This window comes from Puntigrus tetrazona, chromosome 16, assembly GCF_018831695.1.
Source record: "Puntigrus tetrazona isolate hp1 chromosome 16, ASM1883169v1, whole genome shotgun sequence".
NCBI classification, from domain to species: Eukaryota; Metazoa; Chordata; class Actinopteri; order Cypriniformes; family Cyprinidae; genus Puntigrus; species Puntigrus tetrazona.
In genome coordinates this window covers 21,252,106-21,268,735 of record NC_056714.1, presented here as the reverse complement: position 1 = coordinate 21,268,735, position 16,630 = coordinate 21,252,106, and the positions used below count along the sequence as shown (strand labels likewise).

Genomic DNA, 16,630 nt, shown 5'->3' with positions numbered 1-16,630 from the left:
AAAAGAAAATAAGACATCAAATTGTGCATTTAAAAATATCTCTTAGCATTTTTAGTGGGTCTATTCAGATTTTATATGATATGCATACTGAGTGATTGATCGACTGATACAATATACAGTATATTTAATGCATATTAAAGTTAATATATGACAAATAAAATATTAGTAAACAACTAAAATATAATAATAAAAATAATAATTACAATTTGACACACAACCAAACAGTACAAGATTTTTTAGTGTTTTTTAATCAAAAGCTTGTTATGCTTAAGTTTGGATTTATCTGATCAAAAACATACAATAAAATATTATTACAATAAAAAAGTGTTTTTTATACCAATATGTTTTTAATAAATTATAAATATGTCATGTACTCAATGGGGAATAATTAATTAATCACATTTTAATAATATTTCACAAAAGTAACATTTTTGATCAAATAAATGCAGCATGGGTAAGAGAATTTGTTCAAAAACATAAAACGTATTATTACACAATCTTATTATTAATAGTATACATGCATAAAATAATGTATAAACACTAAACTCTGAAGACTCTCTCAATCATACATGATTTCATAGTTTTGTGATATTTATGCCGGCAGAACACAGTACAACACCGAAAAGCATCTTGTTTGAAGTTGTTGGACTTCTTGTGCTAAGTGCTTTTTAAATTACGTACGGTGTCATATTAATAGAGCCAATATTAATTAAAACTATGTAGCGGAGGCCAATTCTATATTTGATCAATTTAAGTGCCCATCTGTCAGTGGCACGGCGAAAAGCTGCTGTTGACTGAAGCAGATCAAAAGTAAAAGTGGAGGAAGGCTTTGCTGTCATTAGGCCCACAGCCAAAGTCAGGGTCCTGTATCATTATACTGCAGGCAAGCTGTCATCACACCCAGCCAGCCAGCACACTCATTTACTACAGCCACATGACGGCCCTCTAATCTCCAAGGCAAATAGCTAGCGCCCACAGATGTAGCGACGTTCAGCAGAAACCCTCTTTCTCTGCCAGTTAAGCTGAGGACTTGTTGCGGCTGTAGGAAGCAGGTGGGTAAGGGTGGGTGTCAGCGCCCCGCGCGCGTATAAACAAGTTTCGGAACGGCCGTGAACGCATGTGAAGTCATACAGCCAGGATTGAAACAGAAGGTTCATTAAAAATACAAGCCCTAATACACCGTCTCTTAGGGCTACCTATTACCATATTTAATGCATGCGAACGAGAGACCAGGGCTAAATTAAACATACCAGTTAGGCGGCTTGGGATAGAGAGGGAGAGAGAAAGGCTGCTAGGAAGGTGGGCTAAGGTTGGGCGAGTTTTAAGTGCGTTGCTTCGCCGTGCGCTAAATCCTCTCCGAGAAGTTTTCCGCGCGATAATTGGAGCGCGTTCTGCACTTCTCTTCCTGCTAGGCCCTATTAAAAGCCGGCACCCAATTTACAGTCTAATCCCGTTTTAAGGTAAACAACAATAATAATCTTCTCTCCCTTCTGCCAGGCTTCGCACAGTCGACGATTGTGCCGTGTTTTTCTCTTTTTTTTTCCCCGCTCACAACAGAACACATTTGATAAGCAAATAACAGCCCCAGCTGGTGTTTGTGTGAACCTGCTGCTTTTACATGTTGTGAGCGAGAGAAAGAGAGCGAGGGAGACGAAACGAGAAGAGAAAGAAGACACAGAGACAGAAAAAGAAAGTTGTTTTGCGTGCCGCACTAAAACAGAGAGCCAACTGGAATCAGAGGCGGGAACCATTCTGTTTGCATACGGCGAACAGTGCGTGTTTTCATTGGGCGCAGCGATATGTAAACATAATTGAATTGCATAAATGCAGTTGGCATTCTAAATTTGTGCATCTGCCTCACAAAGCGTGCGGTCTGCCAGATCTGACTCGCTTCTGTTCCTTGTTGCTTTGCTTGTCTCTCTTTTCTGCTTCTTTTCATCAGTGTCGTAGGCACAATAAAGAATAGTTAATCACTGAGAATTCAGCTGAGGAGGTGAGGGTCTCTTTGAAACAGTGGGCAGAGCAGAGCTTTTCAATCACTGGATGAGAAGAATTTCCTGGCCACTGAGCACAAAGCTCATTTGCTTCTCTTTGATAGTAACATAACTGTTAGATTGTAAATTGTTCATACAACTGGACTAGAAATGCAAAAAAAAAAAAATTATGTATTCACACATACAGTCAGACATAGACTGCTTATATTTTTGGATTTTTAAAATAATTTTACATATAGTAAATGTTGCTATTTGGTCGCAATGCTGCCCAGGTAAACACACAAGCCTCTCTGATATTCTGCTCTCTAGATGCAGCTTTCAGTGGAAATCTATGTGATTTTTACTAGAAACACACAGCGTTTTAATATTGTACCATAACATTTATTATTTTAATTTTGTAATTGATCAGCATCTGTTAATACGGGATATATATTAGTAGACAGATATTAAGATGTTAAAAGTACCTTTGTCATTATAAAACACTTAAAAATTATAATAATTTAAAAATAAAAATTTAAAAGAGTTAAAAACAATTGTTAGCAAATCTCAGAATGAACTTTAAAAACTTTATTTTCATTCTTATCATAACTTATTAATTGATTTTTTTAGGGTATTTTTAATTTATAGCGAAAAAAAGAGTATCAGTCCTTTATTGGTTACTGTCAATAACATGAAAATAATTTACAGAATTTTAGCTTTGCACACTTTTTTCTGATCAGATTTTTCTGATTTTCTTTTATATGACAGTTACAAGCAGCACAGCTCTTTTTAACAACATTTGGGGTATCATTCAGGTGTGTAGAAAAAAATGGTAATGGTTTGAGTTACTAACATATAAAGCCAAAAATTTCAATTCCATATAAGCCTAAATTAATTAAATCATCACATAAAGCAATCTTATCTCTTCATAAGACTTAAATTAAACAGCTCAATTCAACTTTTTTGACCTTTTTAGGATTTTCTACATTTTGGCTACCAGAACTTTTAATGAAAGGACACAAACCCCTCAGGTTCCATTAAAAAATATCTTAATTTGTGTTTAAAGATTAACCGAAGGCTTGTCTTTGGTTGGACATAAAGATAAAAAAATCATGACAGATTTGGATAACTGTCCCTTTAATAATGAGGGTTAGTAGTTTTTTTAAATCCCAAATACTAATAGCAATGCCTGCCTTAGCAAGCACCACTAATTAGGGCTTATGAATATTTATTCAAACAACTAATGCACTCAAACCTCTTTCTGAAACGCAACACGACATCTCATTCAAAGACACCTTCAATTACAGTGATAAGATCGCAGATGGGGCCAGCACAGAGAGATAAACAGGTCCCATCCCATTAACGCTTGTGTTTTAGAGGAGGAGGAGGTCAGGCATGCCTCTTCTTCAGAGCTGTCTTTCTCTATCAGACATGATTATCTGAAGAACATGGAGGGGGTCTTAGCTCCCCACTCGGCCACAGCGGAGATCTCACCTCTATTGCTGGGTTACAGTCTCCGACCTGTGGTTATAGAGCCCACAAAGTCAGCAAAGACACAAAATGGAGGGCTGATGGTCTGACAGAGCTAGTCGGGAGGATGAGAAATTGGAGAGAAGAGGAAGACGGGGGCAGAAAAGCTTCTCTGCCTGGGAGCCACTGAGCTGGCTTTGATTACAATCCATTTACCACCCAGAAAGCGCTGCCATAATGAATTATTTCATAATTACAGGACTGAGTTGAAGAGACACTCGCCCCCGCAGAGCAAGCGGCAACAGCACCTGCCTCAAGAGCAGGACTGCCAGGGGAAAAACACGGACAGAGAGAAGAGAAAGAAAGTGAGACGGTCACAGAGACAAATGGAGAAACAGACACTCACCCTGCAGTAAGGATGTGCCAGCAGGGGTGGTCTCAGGGACGTTGTCTCGACTGTAAATGGAGTGCATAAATTCTGGTGTGCAGTCATTCTCATCTGTGATGTGAACCACCACCTGCATAAGGAAGAGAAAGGAACAGAGAAAAGAACATTACTATATGGAAAAGTATGGAAACCTAAATGGTTTTTCCCAAATAAATCTCCTTAAATAGCTTCATCGCACTATAGTGAATCTTTAAACGTCTTTAAAGCATCAAAATCACTAGAGAATAGTAGCTGAGTTCACTGACAGGTGAGTGCAGAAACATTTGCAATCAATTCAATTTCGTCTTCTCTAATTACGATTAATTATAAGAACATTAATGGGTAATTAGAAATGCTTTCCACAATGTTGACAGATAAAAAATACTTAAAAAAAAAAAAACATTAATTATTCAGACACCAGATATAATTTTTGATATTTTTTACTAATGGGAGCAGGACACTTCACATAGTTTATTTAAGTGAATGAGGATAGCTAAATAAACTGTGACATATTAAACAAAAAATGGACTACCAGTAAAATTTGGGACCAAAAATTTCTCATACACTTTGGCCTGACAATGTCTTGTGTTTTGTGACCAAGTTCTTTTTCCTTTAACTACTAACTGACCTTTTAATACGACAGACTGAACAGATTGAACAAATTTAAGAAGTGCTTGGTAATTGGTTGACTTAAATTGGTGTTATCTAAATGTGTACTTAAATTTAACAGACAGCTGACAGCTGCTCAACTGATTAATTACATACCTTTATAAATGAAAGTTATACAGGAATTTGTTCTTATGCAGTTTAACTGAGTTCTTGTGCCATTACCATTTTCTAAATAGTGAATAAAAAGTGAACTGGTTTGACTGTATATTATCTGTTTTATTGTGTTAAATATCCTTAATATACTTTACTAGTGTTTAAAAAAAGATGCTAAAAGGCAGCAGAAGCGAAGACAAGGAGAATAAAATGTTTTGAAGTGACCAGTGAATATAGATAAGCGAGATGAGGTGTGGACACATTTACCACTGTTCTGAAAAATGTTGTGGATGTTTTTCACATGAATTTAGTGTACAGACCAAGAGTTTGAAAGTCACTTCTGAGTGAGTGGTAGAGCTTATGCATTACTATGCTATTTCCAGTGGAATTTCACAGAAATTTCTTTAATACGGACACTAAAATAGCTCTTGCCACAGAACTTCTTGTGATGCTGCATTCAAAATACCAATCACAACAATGCTGAGAGATTAAAACAGAACAAGACAGGACATTTGCAAACCAGCTCATCAGAATGATGTTTAATGATTATTTATCACATAACCTCTGTGCAAATATTCTCCATACTGACCTTGGAGGAAAAATTTGCCTGCATATTGATTACAAACCAGCCAATATTTACAACACTACGAGAGTAAGTGAACGACAAACAATTATTAAGGTCCTTGCACACAGAGTCTGACATTTTTGCATGCGTTTATTCATATTCGTCATCCTTTCCTATTTCAAATTCATGCCACAGATGCAAAAACGCAGAAAATCGAAAATGATCTGAATTTTTTTTTTTATGATGGATGAAAGTTTCGGTGGCAGTGCGTAAGGTGATAGACATAACAGGAGGTAGTATTTATTTTTATACCGTGCAAAAAATCTCGGCGTGCAATGGCTTTTAGTCATCACATGACTGAATGGGTTGAAAATGCTCTGTTTTTATTTAGTTTATATTTAAAATTCAGTAGATAACAGACAATTTAAGAAACAAATATATGTATACGAATTAGTTCTTCGGTCAACCAGTTTCTTGGAAAGATGGCTGACCTCAATTTTTGCACACAATGAAATCTGTAAAACAGGGACTAAAACCCTGTATGGGCACTGACACATTTACTGTCCTTTGTCAATTGGCTTTCTGACGGTTTACGATTAAGAACGGAGGCATAAGAGAAAGGAATAGCATTAAAAGAAGAGGCCAAAGCAGAACAGAACAGCTGCGGCAGAAGCCACTAAATGCAAATGGCTCAACCACCCCACAAACACACACAGAAACCCCAGTCAAACTCAGTGTGTAGACTTTAATGTAGCAGATCTCAGCTGAAGCTCAGATGATAGCTTATGGAAGGGCTGTATCTACATTCAGGTTTCTCTCTGTGCAGCGATTTGTGCGCATTCAGACAGAATACTGGCACAGGATTTGACTTTGACCGAACAGAGGCAGAGGGAAAGCAGGGTACGTGTTCTCAGTGGGAGCGTTAGTCATGGTGAGGGTGAGTCCCGCAGAACTGCTTATCTCAGAGGAACAGCACTGCCAAGAGGGAAAAGTTCCTTACACGTAACACACAAGGCACTGTAGCTGACCATACAGCTCTGAAACTGTCACGCCAGAGCCTTAAAACCCATGTAGCTCTGCACTACGGGTTTCTTTTTCTCTTTAGTTGTCCCTCAGGAATCTGCCCAATGGAGAAGAACGTTCTGTGTTTGTTTCATAGCTGCTGGAAGTTGAATATGGCAGTAATGAGTCTGATGTCTGCTGCTGGAGAAGAATCACTGCTAATAACAACAACAACAACAGGGGTCTAAAAGAGATGAAGAGTCTTAATGAAGAGCTTCATCTTTATGAAATCATTTTTCACATGCTAAGAGGACAGATGCTCATTCTTAGCTCTTCAGATGCTCTTTTTTTCTTGTTTCTTTTAGTCTCCTGCCCTCTCGTCTCGTTTTATATTCTCTGCGTTTTATTTTTTTTATCTTTATCTCATTCTATGTAGTCTCTTTTCCTGTCATCTTTGTCTTGTTAGGTCTCTTCTCCTGTTGACTCATTTAGTCAGTTTATTCTCTTTTCTTCTTGTCTCATTTCTTCATATTTCATCTAACAATTTTGTCTCTTCCCTTCCCTTCCACACTCATTTTGTCCCATTTCATCTTTTCTAAGCTATTCTAGCGTCTATTCCATCATGACTTGTCCTTTTATCTCATCTCTCCTGGTTTCATCCTGTCTCATTCTACCTTTTCTAGTCTCTTCTAGTCGCTCAGTCATTTTATTAAATTTTTTTGTCACTTATCTTCTGGTTTCTTCTCTTTTCTCAACCTGTCTTGCTTAGTCACTTATTGTCTCCTCTTATCTCATTTGGACTCATTTCCTAACTTTCTGTAATCTCATCTAATTTACTTTTCTTATCTTGACTCCCCTGTTTCATGTTTCACCTTGTTTTTTTAAGTCTCTTATTGTCTTATAATTTTTCTTTTGATCGTGTTTCATTTAATTTTTTCTGGTCTTTTCTGTTTTTGTCTCAACTGATCTCCTCTTTTGTTGCATCTCATCCCTTTTTCTTTTCTAGTCTCGTCTCATCTGGATTGCTTGTCTAATCTCTTCTCTGTTCATTTAGTCTTGTCCAGTCTAGTCTCTTCTAGCCTTGTCTCTTCTCTTGTGTTCTTCTCTGCTCTCATTTTGTTTTGTCTCATCTCTGTTGTAGCCTTTCCTACTCACAGAGTCGTCTTCACAGATGGTGTAATCATTTTACAGGGGGCAGTGACTCCGACAATTATCTAAAATATGTGAGTGTGTGTGTGTGACTGGTGCTGGCACAGACACAGTTACACATCATTGTGTCTCAGCCAAGTCCATCAAGAGGACTCAATTAATGTGGAGGAACTTCTGCCAAATAAAGAAGATCAACATGGAACGACAACACTGTGAGCAACACGCACACACAAATGGATACATTCGCGCTTCTAAGCACAGCAACAACTACACAATGGGTAAAATACATCAAACATCTGTCATATTTCTTTGCCTTTGTCGCTTCACTTCATCTTACGCATAAAGACACATGCACCACTAAGTCTCATAAGTGATAACAGCCATAGCTGTGGTGTATTTGATGGCCTCAGCACCACACACAATCTCTCATTAGCGCTTTTCTGCTGATATGTGTTTGTTTCTGTTTGTGCTTGTGTGTGCCTTTTATGCATATATGTGTGTATGTGTTTTTGGGTGTATCAAAGCATATGCATCTTTCACCTCAGAAAGTACCAGATGTGCCATGATGTAAACAATGACTGACAGCCACACAAACAGCATCTTAATATCAGGCCAAACTGGTTTATCTCATTAAGTATGTTAGAGAAAACAATATATAAGACGGAAACCAAATCAACAAAACAAGAAGTCAGTATGTACTTATGTGCTCTAGTTTTGTAGATAAAAATAGTTGAAGACCAAGGGAAGAAGATATTTAGACAGCTAGGTAAACGTGTGCTTACCTCTGCCATGTTGCTCAGTCCTGTATCTGGTTCAGAAGCTCTGACTTGCAAGTGATGGAGATGTTGTCCGCTCTCAAAGTCCACAGTTCGTGTCAGACTAAGCGCACCACTCTCCTGGTTTATGCTGAACAGGTTGCTTGGGTTCACCAGCAACATATAAGACAGAGTCTTCCTCTGGAAAGAGATAGCCTGGACCACCGCCACCCTACAGACAAATAAAAGAAATAGAATCAGTGCACAGGCCAGCATTTCATTTATACACTAATTATCCTATACTACGGCTCTGTTACAAAACTTTGTGAGCTACCTACAGTAGGTAGACAGCATTTGATAGTATAAAAAAAGAGGTTAAAAATACATAATTAAATATGTATTATTTCACACTATATATGTGTATTATGTACAATGTCATTCAAATGATGGGGTTAGTAAGATTTTTTTTTTAACATAATGTCAAAAACAGTTATTTCATATTCAGAAATACTGTATTATTTTTTTATATTTATTTTATTATTATTATTATTATTATTAAAAATTGTCTCACCATGTTTCTTCAGAAATCATTCTGATCTCAAAAAACATTTATTACCATAAATTTTTAAAACGTGCTAGTTTATACGTTTGTGGAATACATGATCATTTTTCAGGAATCTTTGATGAAGAGAAAGTTTGAAACAACATCTTTTTTTACATAGAAATCTTTTGTAATATTATATACATCATTACCGTCACTTTTCACCAGAGACACCAGAAAAAAAGTGCCAATTAGTGGCCAAAATACAGTGACCTGGCAACCTCCAACCATTGAAATGCTATCAGTGTAAACAAAGCTTTAGAATGCACCAGCTTTTGTAGGCAGCAAGGCAACTTACTAGATTTTAGAAAAGAGCTAATGTCTCTACAGTCACAAATGGGAATGGCATGTCTGAGATATCTCAGTTGTTCTTTGTGGCTCACGTCCCCTGTCATCTTGCCCTTCCACACTCTTTAACTTTAATGCGCGTCTCTATTCCTCTCTTTTTAATATGTCTCTCTTTCCATGATTAGCTGTCCTCTCCTCCTTCACACAGATTATTATGCTCAGTTCTGTGCCAGTGCCCGAAGGGGGAGGTTCAGACACTGCTCTTCATGTTTATCCAGAAGTTTCTTTTAATAAATATTTGAATTTGAACACGCTTTCAAATTCAGAGCCTGGGGACAAAATGATGCATCTGTGTTCCCCCTCTCTGCCACAACCCCCTCTATTCACTCCGTCCCCCTTCTCTCAACCTCCGCTATCCCTCCGGGCGAATTGTTTCATGCAACAGATGACACATAAAGCTTTGGAGTTGGCCATGTTCACACAATCCTTCTCTTACTCTCTAATGAGCAGCAAATTCGGAATCTTTACATGTAGACTCACACAAACACGCTCACTAACATACAGCTTCCTGTACTCACGCTTGGCCCACCCCGGTGCTCTCTGGGATGTAGATTGTGTAGGTGGTGTTGGTGAACTGAGGGGGCCGGAAGCCGGCCAGTACGAACACAGAAGCGTGCGGACCCCTCCTGCCCTGCGAGTCCATGGCCTGGATGGTCAGTGTGTACTCCTTACTGGGGGTCAGAGGTCGCCCAGTGGTCTTCACTTCTCCTGTTGCTCGGTCCACTTCAAATGAATCTTCTCCACCTGTCACAAAATGCACACCCATTTAATGTAGCAAATAAAATAAAAAACTAAAATAAAATGTAATATGTTTAAATATCATATTTTATTTTGCAATCTATATTTTTATGATTTATTATTTTAAATTATATTTAGAAATGGTATTGTGATCAGTGTTGTTATTGTTAATGCTAAAACAAGACAGCTAAAAATTTAAAATTATGCTAAAATACAATAATTAATAATTAAATATAATCATTTTATTTTGTAATCTGTGTTTTTATTATGTATTTTCCGCATTTTTGGCATTAATAAGAGAATTAATATGCAACAAATGAAATCACGTAAAATAAAATATTATATACAAAATGTTGTGATAAATTGTATAGTATGTGTCTATCTATCTCTCTCTCTCTCTCTCTCTCTCTCTCTATATATATATATATATATATATATATATATATATATACATACATACATACTGTAATACTGTCTAGTACTATACACACACAGTAATACTATGGTAAACAGATACTAAAAATGTTATTATTTCATTATATTAAGATCCATATTACAGTACTGAAATGAAACTTTAAAAACGATGACTTTTGGCGTGTAATCACTTTGAAACACTGTCTAAAAACTGTGATATGGTACTTGTTTATAATCACATATTAAAAGAGCAACTGTTGTAAAGTTCAGCTCAAAGTGCAAGAGCATTACAAAGACAAAGTCACAAAAGCCTTGGAGTCTTTTTACACACATTAAGAGTGAGGGACCCTTCTGCCAGCTGTGGTTCAGTGCATCTGCGTGTGTGTGAGGAGCAATATGCTCCCCTCCGTTCCTCCTTCAGGACAATAGCAAGACAAGAGCTCATTTTAACTGCTGTCCCCTTGAGCATGTCGTTATTTGGGAGCAGAGGAAGAGGAGGTGGATGAAGAACACAGCTGCTGAGGCGGAGCAGATCTCCCAGCTGTACCCGCTCCGCCTTGCCCTTTCTGCAGCTGCTCGAATGCTCATCTGCTACGAGCAGAGGTTCTGATGCTGTCCTTACCAACTCTCTCCAAATACTTTAAGTCGCTGTTAATGGTGTAAAATGAATGATCTATTGCTATTACGTACACTTACAGCTTATTCTGACTGAGAATTTCACAGGAAAACATCGGGTAACCTTCAATTACTGTTTGATGTTTTGTTTAGGGATGGGCAGCTCTAAGAACAAAACTGAAAATTCTGGCACACATATACATGCTACTAATTAATAATTGGATGATCAAAATTCTAAACTTTGGGATTGAGTATTTTTTAATGTTTCTGTCATTTACTCTCAAAAAGGCTGTATTTAATTGCATCTAATTTAATTGATGTCAAAACACAAGCACAAGATCCTTCAGAAATCTTTCTAATATGCTGTTTTGGTGTTCAAAAACATTTCTACTTTTTATTAATGTTGAAAACGGAGTAATTTAATATAAAAAAACTTTTATTTTTTCAGGATTCTCTGATAATTAAAAAGTTGAAAAGAAAAGCATTTGTTTGAAACAGAAATCTTTTGTAAAATTATTTTATTGCCACTGTTGATTAACGTGATGCAATCAAATATTTTCTTACATTGATCTTCCATTTATTTCACTACGAACATGGACTCATCATTTGTAAAGGATGTTGTTAGGCACATCATGCAGTATATTCATATTATAACATGGCCTTGATTTTTCATTAAAATATTATTAAGCAAATTCACTAAGTTCCAATGTGCAACATAAAATGGCTAGAATGCCAGACTGACCAATTAGCATCCAGGACCAGAACTGTCCGTTTTTTAATTTCGCTCTTATTTCTACAGAACCAAGGTCTAATATCTATGCTTACCTAAAACATTAACTCTTTTGTCCTACAAGGACTGCTAATTTATTCTGTCAGCGCAAATCTAGTAAAACTGACAACGAATGACATTCAACTACAAGACAGATCAAGAGAATGAAGGAAGAGTGCTATAGGCAACGGAACTGAAAGACAGAGTTTATAAACAACAGAGTATAATATCACCAGAGACAGAATATTTATAGCAGAGTCTAAATCCTTATGGACCAGAGAAGTAATTTTGTAATGTCATAACATATCAGATGATGAATGACTAGCTATTATGAGAGGTTATGATGTTTCTGAAGATGTCCTGGAGGTACAATGAAACCAGTACAGCACACCTGTCCCAATGCACTCATTCACTCACAAATATACGTACAGATCAGAGTTGTATGCTTAAATCACATTTATTTTGTTTACTTCTGAATAATTAGACTGAATTCTAAGCATGCCTCCGATTCATTTAACCTTTGTTGCTCCCTGTGCACTAAACTACTAGTGAATAACTATGGAAAATGCATGGATTACATTAGCGACTTTATGTGATTTCTATTACAGCGTTAACCAACCGGGTCATTAGAAAGACATGTTATTGCCATTGTTTCAAAATGGGTCAGCTTTCTGGTAGAATGGTTTTTTTACAGTTTTCCAATGGTCGAAAAAGACTGGACATCAAACCCACCATCAACCAAAATGAAGTGAGCTGTTCCCATGGAGCCATCGCCACTTCGAGCCACAAGCTTGTAGACCACAGAGCCAGCGCCAGTGTCAGGGCCCACGGCTGCCAGGTAGGGGTATGGGAACATGGCCCACTGAAGATCTGACAGGTTGGGGAGGGTCAGAGTCAGTCGGCACAAGTACCATTCATCACCTACGGAGACAGAAAGACAGAAAAATATGCTTTGAATTCATAAAGAACCCCGTCACATAAGACTTATAATTATAATTATAAATTAATTAAATATTGTCATTAATTAGGGAATTAAATGATTTGGGAGGATGTTCTCAATACCCTTTAACACTATAATCTCAAACACATTAACCAGGCTGCAATGTTGCCAATAACAGCCAAGAGAGCAGGAGGGATAGGGAAAGCCTTCAGCCACCCTGAGTTCAGTGCTGCCTTTCGGCTTCAGACTGTCATTCAGCCCGAGGATGCTCTGCTACAAGAGAGAAATGACATTTCTGTAGAACACGTCATCTCTGACTTCCCCTGTAGGTCCTGAGGAAGTTTGTTGTCAGAGACACGATCCGCTCCCTCAGACGGCCTTGCAAGATCAGACGGAGAAAGAAAGGACTTAACAGAACAGAAATAGCTTTTTTGGGGTGTTTTTGTGTTCTCTTCTCTCTGTTGTTTGTTTGTTTCCAGACTTGCATTGTGTTGTTTTTGACATTTCACGCAAAAGCAAGACAAGAGTGAGAATAAGAAGAAACTTCACTTCTAAGCACCTCGTCAAGAGGGAACATACTACGGTTACCCTCACTTCCTGTGTTTCATAGCCATGCTTTGGAGTATGTCAAAAGAGACTGATCGAGGGAGATGCAAGGAAAAGACAAAAGACACAACGAGAGCAAAGAGATACAAGGGTCGGGGGGTTGGGTGTCTCGCTTCCATGTTTCCACGTCTCTGTGCTTGTGATCGTCTGCTGCGGAGTGCAAACGGATGGACCGGAGCTCACGTTGAGCAGCCAGTCAAATAGATAAGACCACATCAATACAAGCAGAGTGAAAACACAAACCAACAAACCCCCACAGATCACTGCACACGTGAAAGTCAACAAAAAAATGACATTCTCTATGCAAATACATGTAAATCCCGTCAAAGTTGCAGTTGGCGTAATCAAATTCTGTGGCTGTCCACTTGCCGCTGTGATTCGCTGACGTTTGATGATAATACAGATAAATTATCAGTGGTCTACATGACTGAACATAGCAAGATGTATGGTAAATACATGCATAAATGTATCCAAATGAAGGGACATTGGCTTTAGCACCGCGGCAAAAAACAGAGTAGTAATGCCTTACTGAATGTTTTTATTTTATTTTAGATGATTTTACTAGTTTTGAGAAAGGATAGTGAATTTGCTAAACGGAATAACACTCTGTGCTTTGTATTAATTTTGTAAAAATTGTACTCTGTACTAATTTTAACAATTAGTTTAACATACTCAGTTATATATATATATATATATATATATATATATATATATATATATATATATATATATATATATATATATATATTAATCTTATGCATGCACTTTTTTTGCAAAATGCGGAAGGGGGGTGTCTTTGAGTTGTCTTTGGGGTTTGCAGACAAGGCAAAGTAAGGTCACTTCCTGTGGTGTGAGAGGGCATATAGACAAGTCTCTAGTACTAGTACAACTCTGCCTAGTACTGTTTGTGTAATTTAGGGACTCCACATTTTCATCTGCATTTTTCCATGTGGACTCACAGACCATAGAAGTGACCCTTCATACCTCACACAGAGCTCTGCATGCAGCCCACCATGGGGTGGCCTAAAGGTCCAACAGATGTGGATCGAATCCCAACAGCTAACACCCACACCTGAGAGGCTAATGGGCCACAGGCTCAGTCAACAAACCTCCAGCGGGGACAGGGCAGTTCAAGGGAAGCCCAAGGAACCCTAGCGAGGATCCCTATAAATTAATCTCTACACAACTCCTCCAAAACGGCTGTCACAGTATCACCACATCCTGAAGAAAGATAAACACAGAATGAGGGAGCAAGGAAACGGGTAAAAATGCTTTTTAGCTATGACAGAAATAACAAGCCTGTCTTTTAAAGAGTGATTTTTTCCATCTGTTTCATGACTGGGCATCTTCCTCTTTGTTTCAGAAGAACAATATGGAACCCCAACTGGGATCTCTTTCTCACTCTGTGCATAAAACACAATGAAACAATTGCTTGATCTCTTCAGCATCGCAGTTTGCGAGTTCAGATAACGTGAGAAAAAAATCTGAGGAGAAAGCGCAAAGGCCTTCGTGCGTTTGTTTACGCCTCGCTAATCCAAGCTAAGCCCGGATGGCGGTGAAGCAAAGCGTTGGATATAATATGCTCCATGTATAAATAGCTGGTGAATTTCATCTAAGTCCACCCAAAGCTCTGTACTAATTTGAATATCAATACAGAAGATGTCACGGATTGTTACATTAAAAAAAACAACAACAAGACGAAGCGCGGATAAAGAAAGAGGGTTGGAAATGGTGCGTGCTGTGTTTGTGTTGTGTTTTTGGCCTAATTTGGTGTACGGTAATTTGGCGAGAGGATGTAACACAAGCCAATGCCGACTGAGGAAAATTAGAATCCATTCAAAGAGACTTAAATGGTCGCCAGCCGCATCGAACATGTGCAGCTTTTCTTTTGTTCCCATGTTTGTCTGCATCTAAAGAGCAACTCAAAGGAACTGGAGGACGGGAAGAATGCGATGCAATGCCTTTGAGCGGATATGAAGCCATGAATCAATGCTGATTCACCATAAGCACGAAACACAAACGACGTATCAAAATCGTATTGCTTAGAGTTTGCTGTTTCATGATTTAATAGTTTGTTAATTGTTTAATTAATTGTTTAATTGTTTGTTACTGTATGTTATATTTTTTTTACTTTCATGAGCTGTAAGCTCTAATCAATAAAATGAAAACAAAAAACCTTTGAAATGTTTAATTTCACATGTAATGAATCAAGTTTAGGTTGATTACAAAAAATTTACTTTTCACAATATTATTTTTTTTTAGATGCACCTATACACACACACTATATATATATTTAAGTTTTTACTCTCAACTCTTTGAACAGTAAAGCATAGATCATTTAGATAATTTACAAAAATCATGACTTTCTTTTTCTGAAAAAAATACAAATGAAGACATTAAGAATTAATAATTAATTGAGTGTCAAATTTAAAAATATATGACAGCACAAATAATTTTTTCTTCTCTTTTCTTACATTGAAACAACTGAAACAACTGAAAAAAAAAGCATGGCCAGAATTATTCACAAATCACTGTGATCTCACTTGTGTGGTGTTGCTAGAAGAGAGGACTTGTTGCCTAGCTTTTGTGTACATTAAAACAAAAATACATTTATAATAAAAAAATAAATAAGAAAAGATTTAAGAATAAGATTTGTCCATTTTGATTTCATGGTGACTCAAACCTTCCAGTTTTTTGGTAAACTCTCTATTTAAAAATACTTCATCATTTCTTGAAAATTGTGCCATTTGTTGGTCGGCTTAAGAAAGACTGCATCAGCATCAAAACTCAGAGAGACCAGAAACTGTGTCTCTCCTCACTCTGAGCCCTTCCTGATACCGTGTCCCTAAAGTCCCTCTTGCAGCCGGATACCTCCCTAAAGGACCACCTGAACAGATGATCTGGAATTACACACACAGCGTAGGGAAAGACTTGCAGGTGTCTTGGTGAATGACAGTGTAGGCCAAGTTGTCATAGTGACTGGGACAGTGCAGGTGTCCCCCTGAGTCAAGTCTCCGCTTTGCAGGGTTAAGTCTTTGTGACATGCAAACAGCACGCCGGTGAGCTCGTGTAATTGCCTTGTCCTTGTTGGGCAGGCAGAAGCAGTTTTTGCATTGCGGTCTAAAAAGAGAGCTCTTTTCATGCTCAATTAAACACTCAACGATGTATATCTCATTGTTGTTCTGATGACATGCTTTTCCAGGGATGTAATTAAGTTTTCAAATCAGGGTCTTTGTCTTTTTCTCTCTCTGTCACCCTCACTCATGAACTGTACACTAAAACTCCTCTGGGTGAGATGTCTCAAAGAGTGAGAGATCAGCAGATACACAATATCTAAGCGCGTTTGCCATCTCCTTAATGCATTGAAGGAATAAGAAAACTGCATTTAAAATAATCTGAATGAGTCAGGAGTGAAAATGACCTCTCACACTGAGCACTGTAGGACTGTAGCTTGATGAACCAAACACCCAAACACACACAAAAAGAGAGAAAGCAT

The 16,630-nt window shown here is 37.6% G+C and overlaps 1 protein-coding gene across 1 annotated transcript in view; it reads right to left on the bottom strand.

Annotated features, from left to right (window-relative positions):
• Positions 1-16,630, bottom strand: part of si:dkey-22o22.2 (neural-cadherin) — a 103,603-nt gene that overhangs the window by 45,719 nt on the left and 41,254 nt on the right. The window contains exons 2-5 of the mRNA XM_043262099.1: positions 12,321-12,509; positions 9,571-9,796; positions 8,131-8,335; positions 3,850-3,961 (exon numbers count right to left, since the gene is read on the bottom strand). Of these exons, the coding sequence (XP_043118034.1) occupies positions 3,850-3,961; positions 8,131-8,335; positions 9,571-9,796; positions 12,321-12,509 (732 nt within the window). The remainder of the gene's footprint in view (positions 1-3,849; positions 3,962-8,130; positions 8,336-9,570; positions 9,797-12,320; positions 12,510-16,630) is intronic.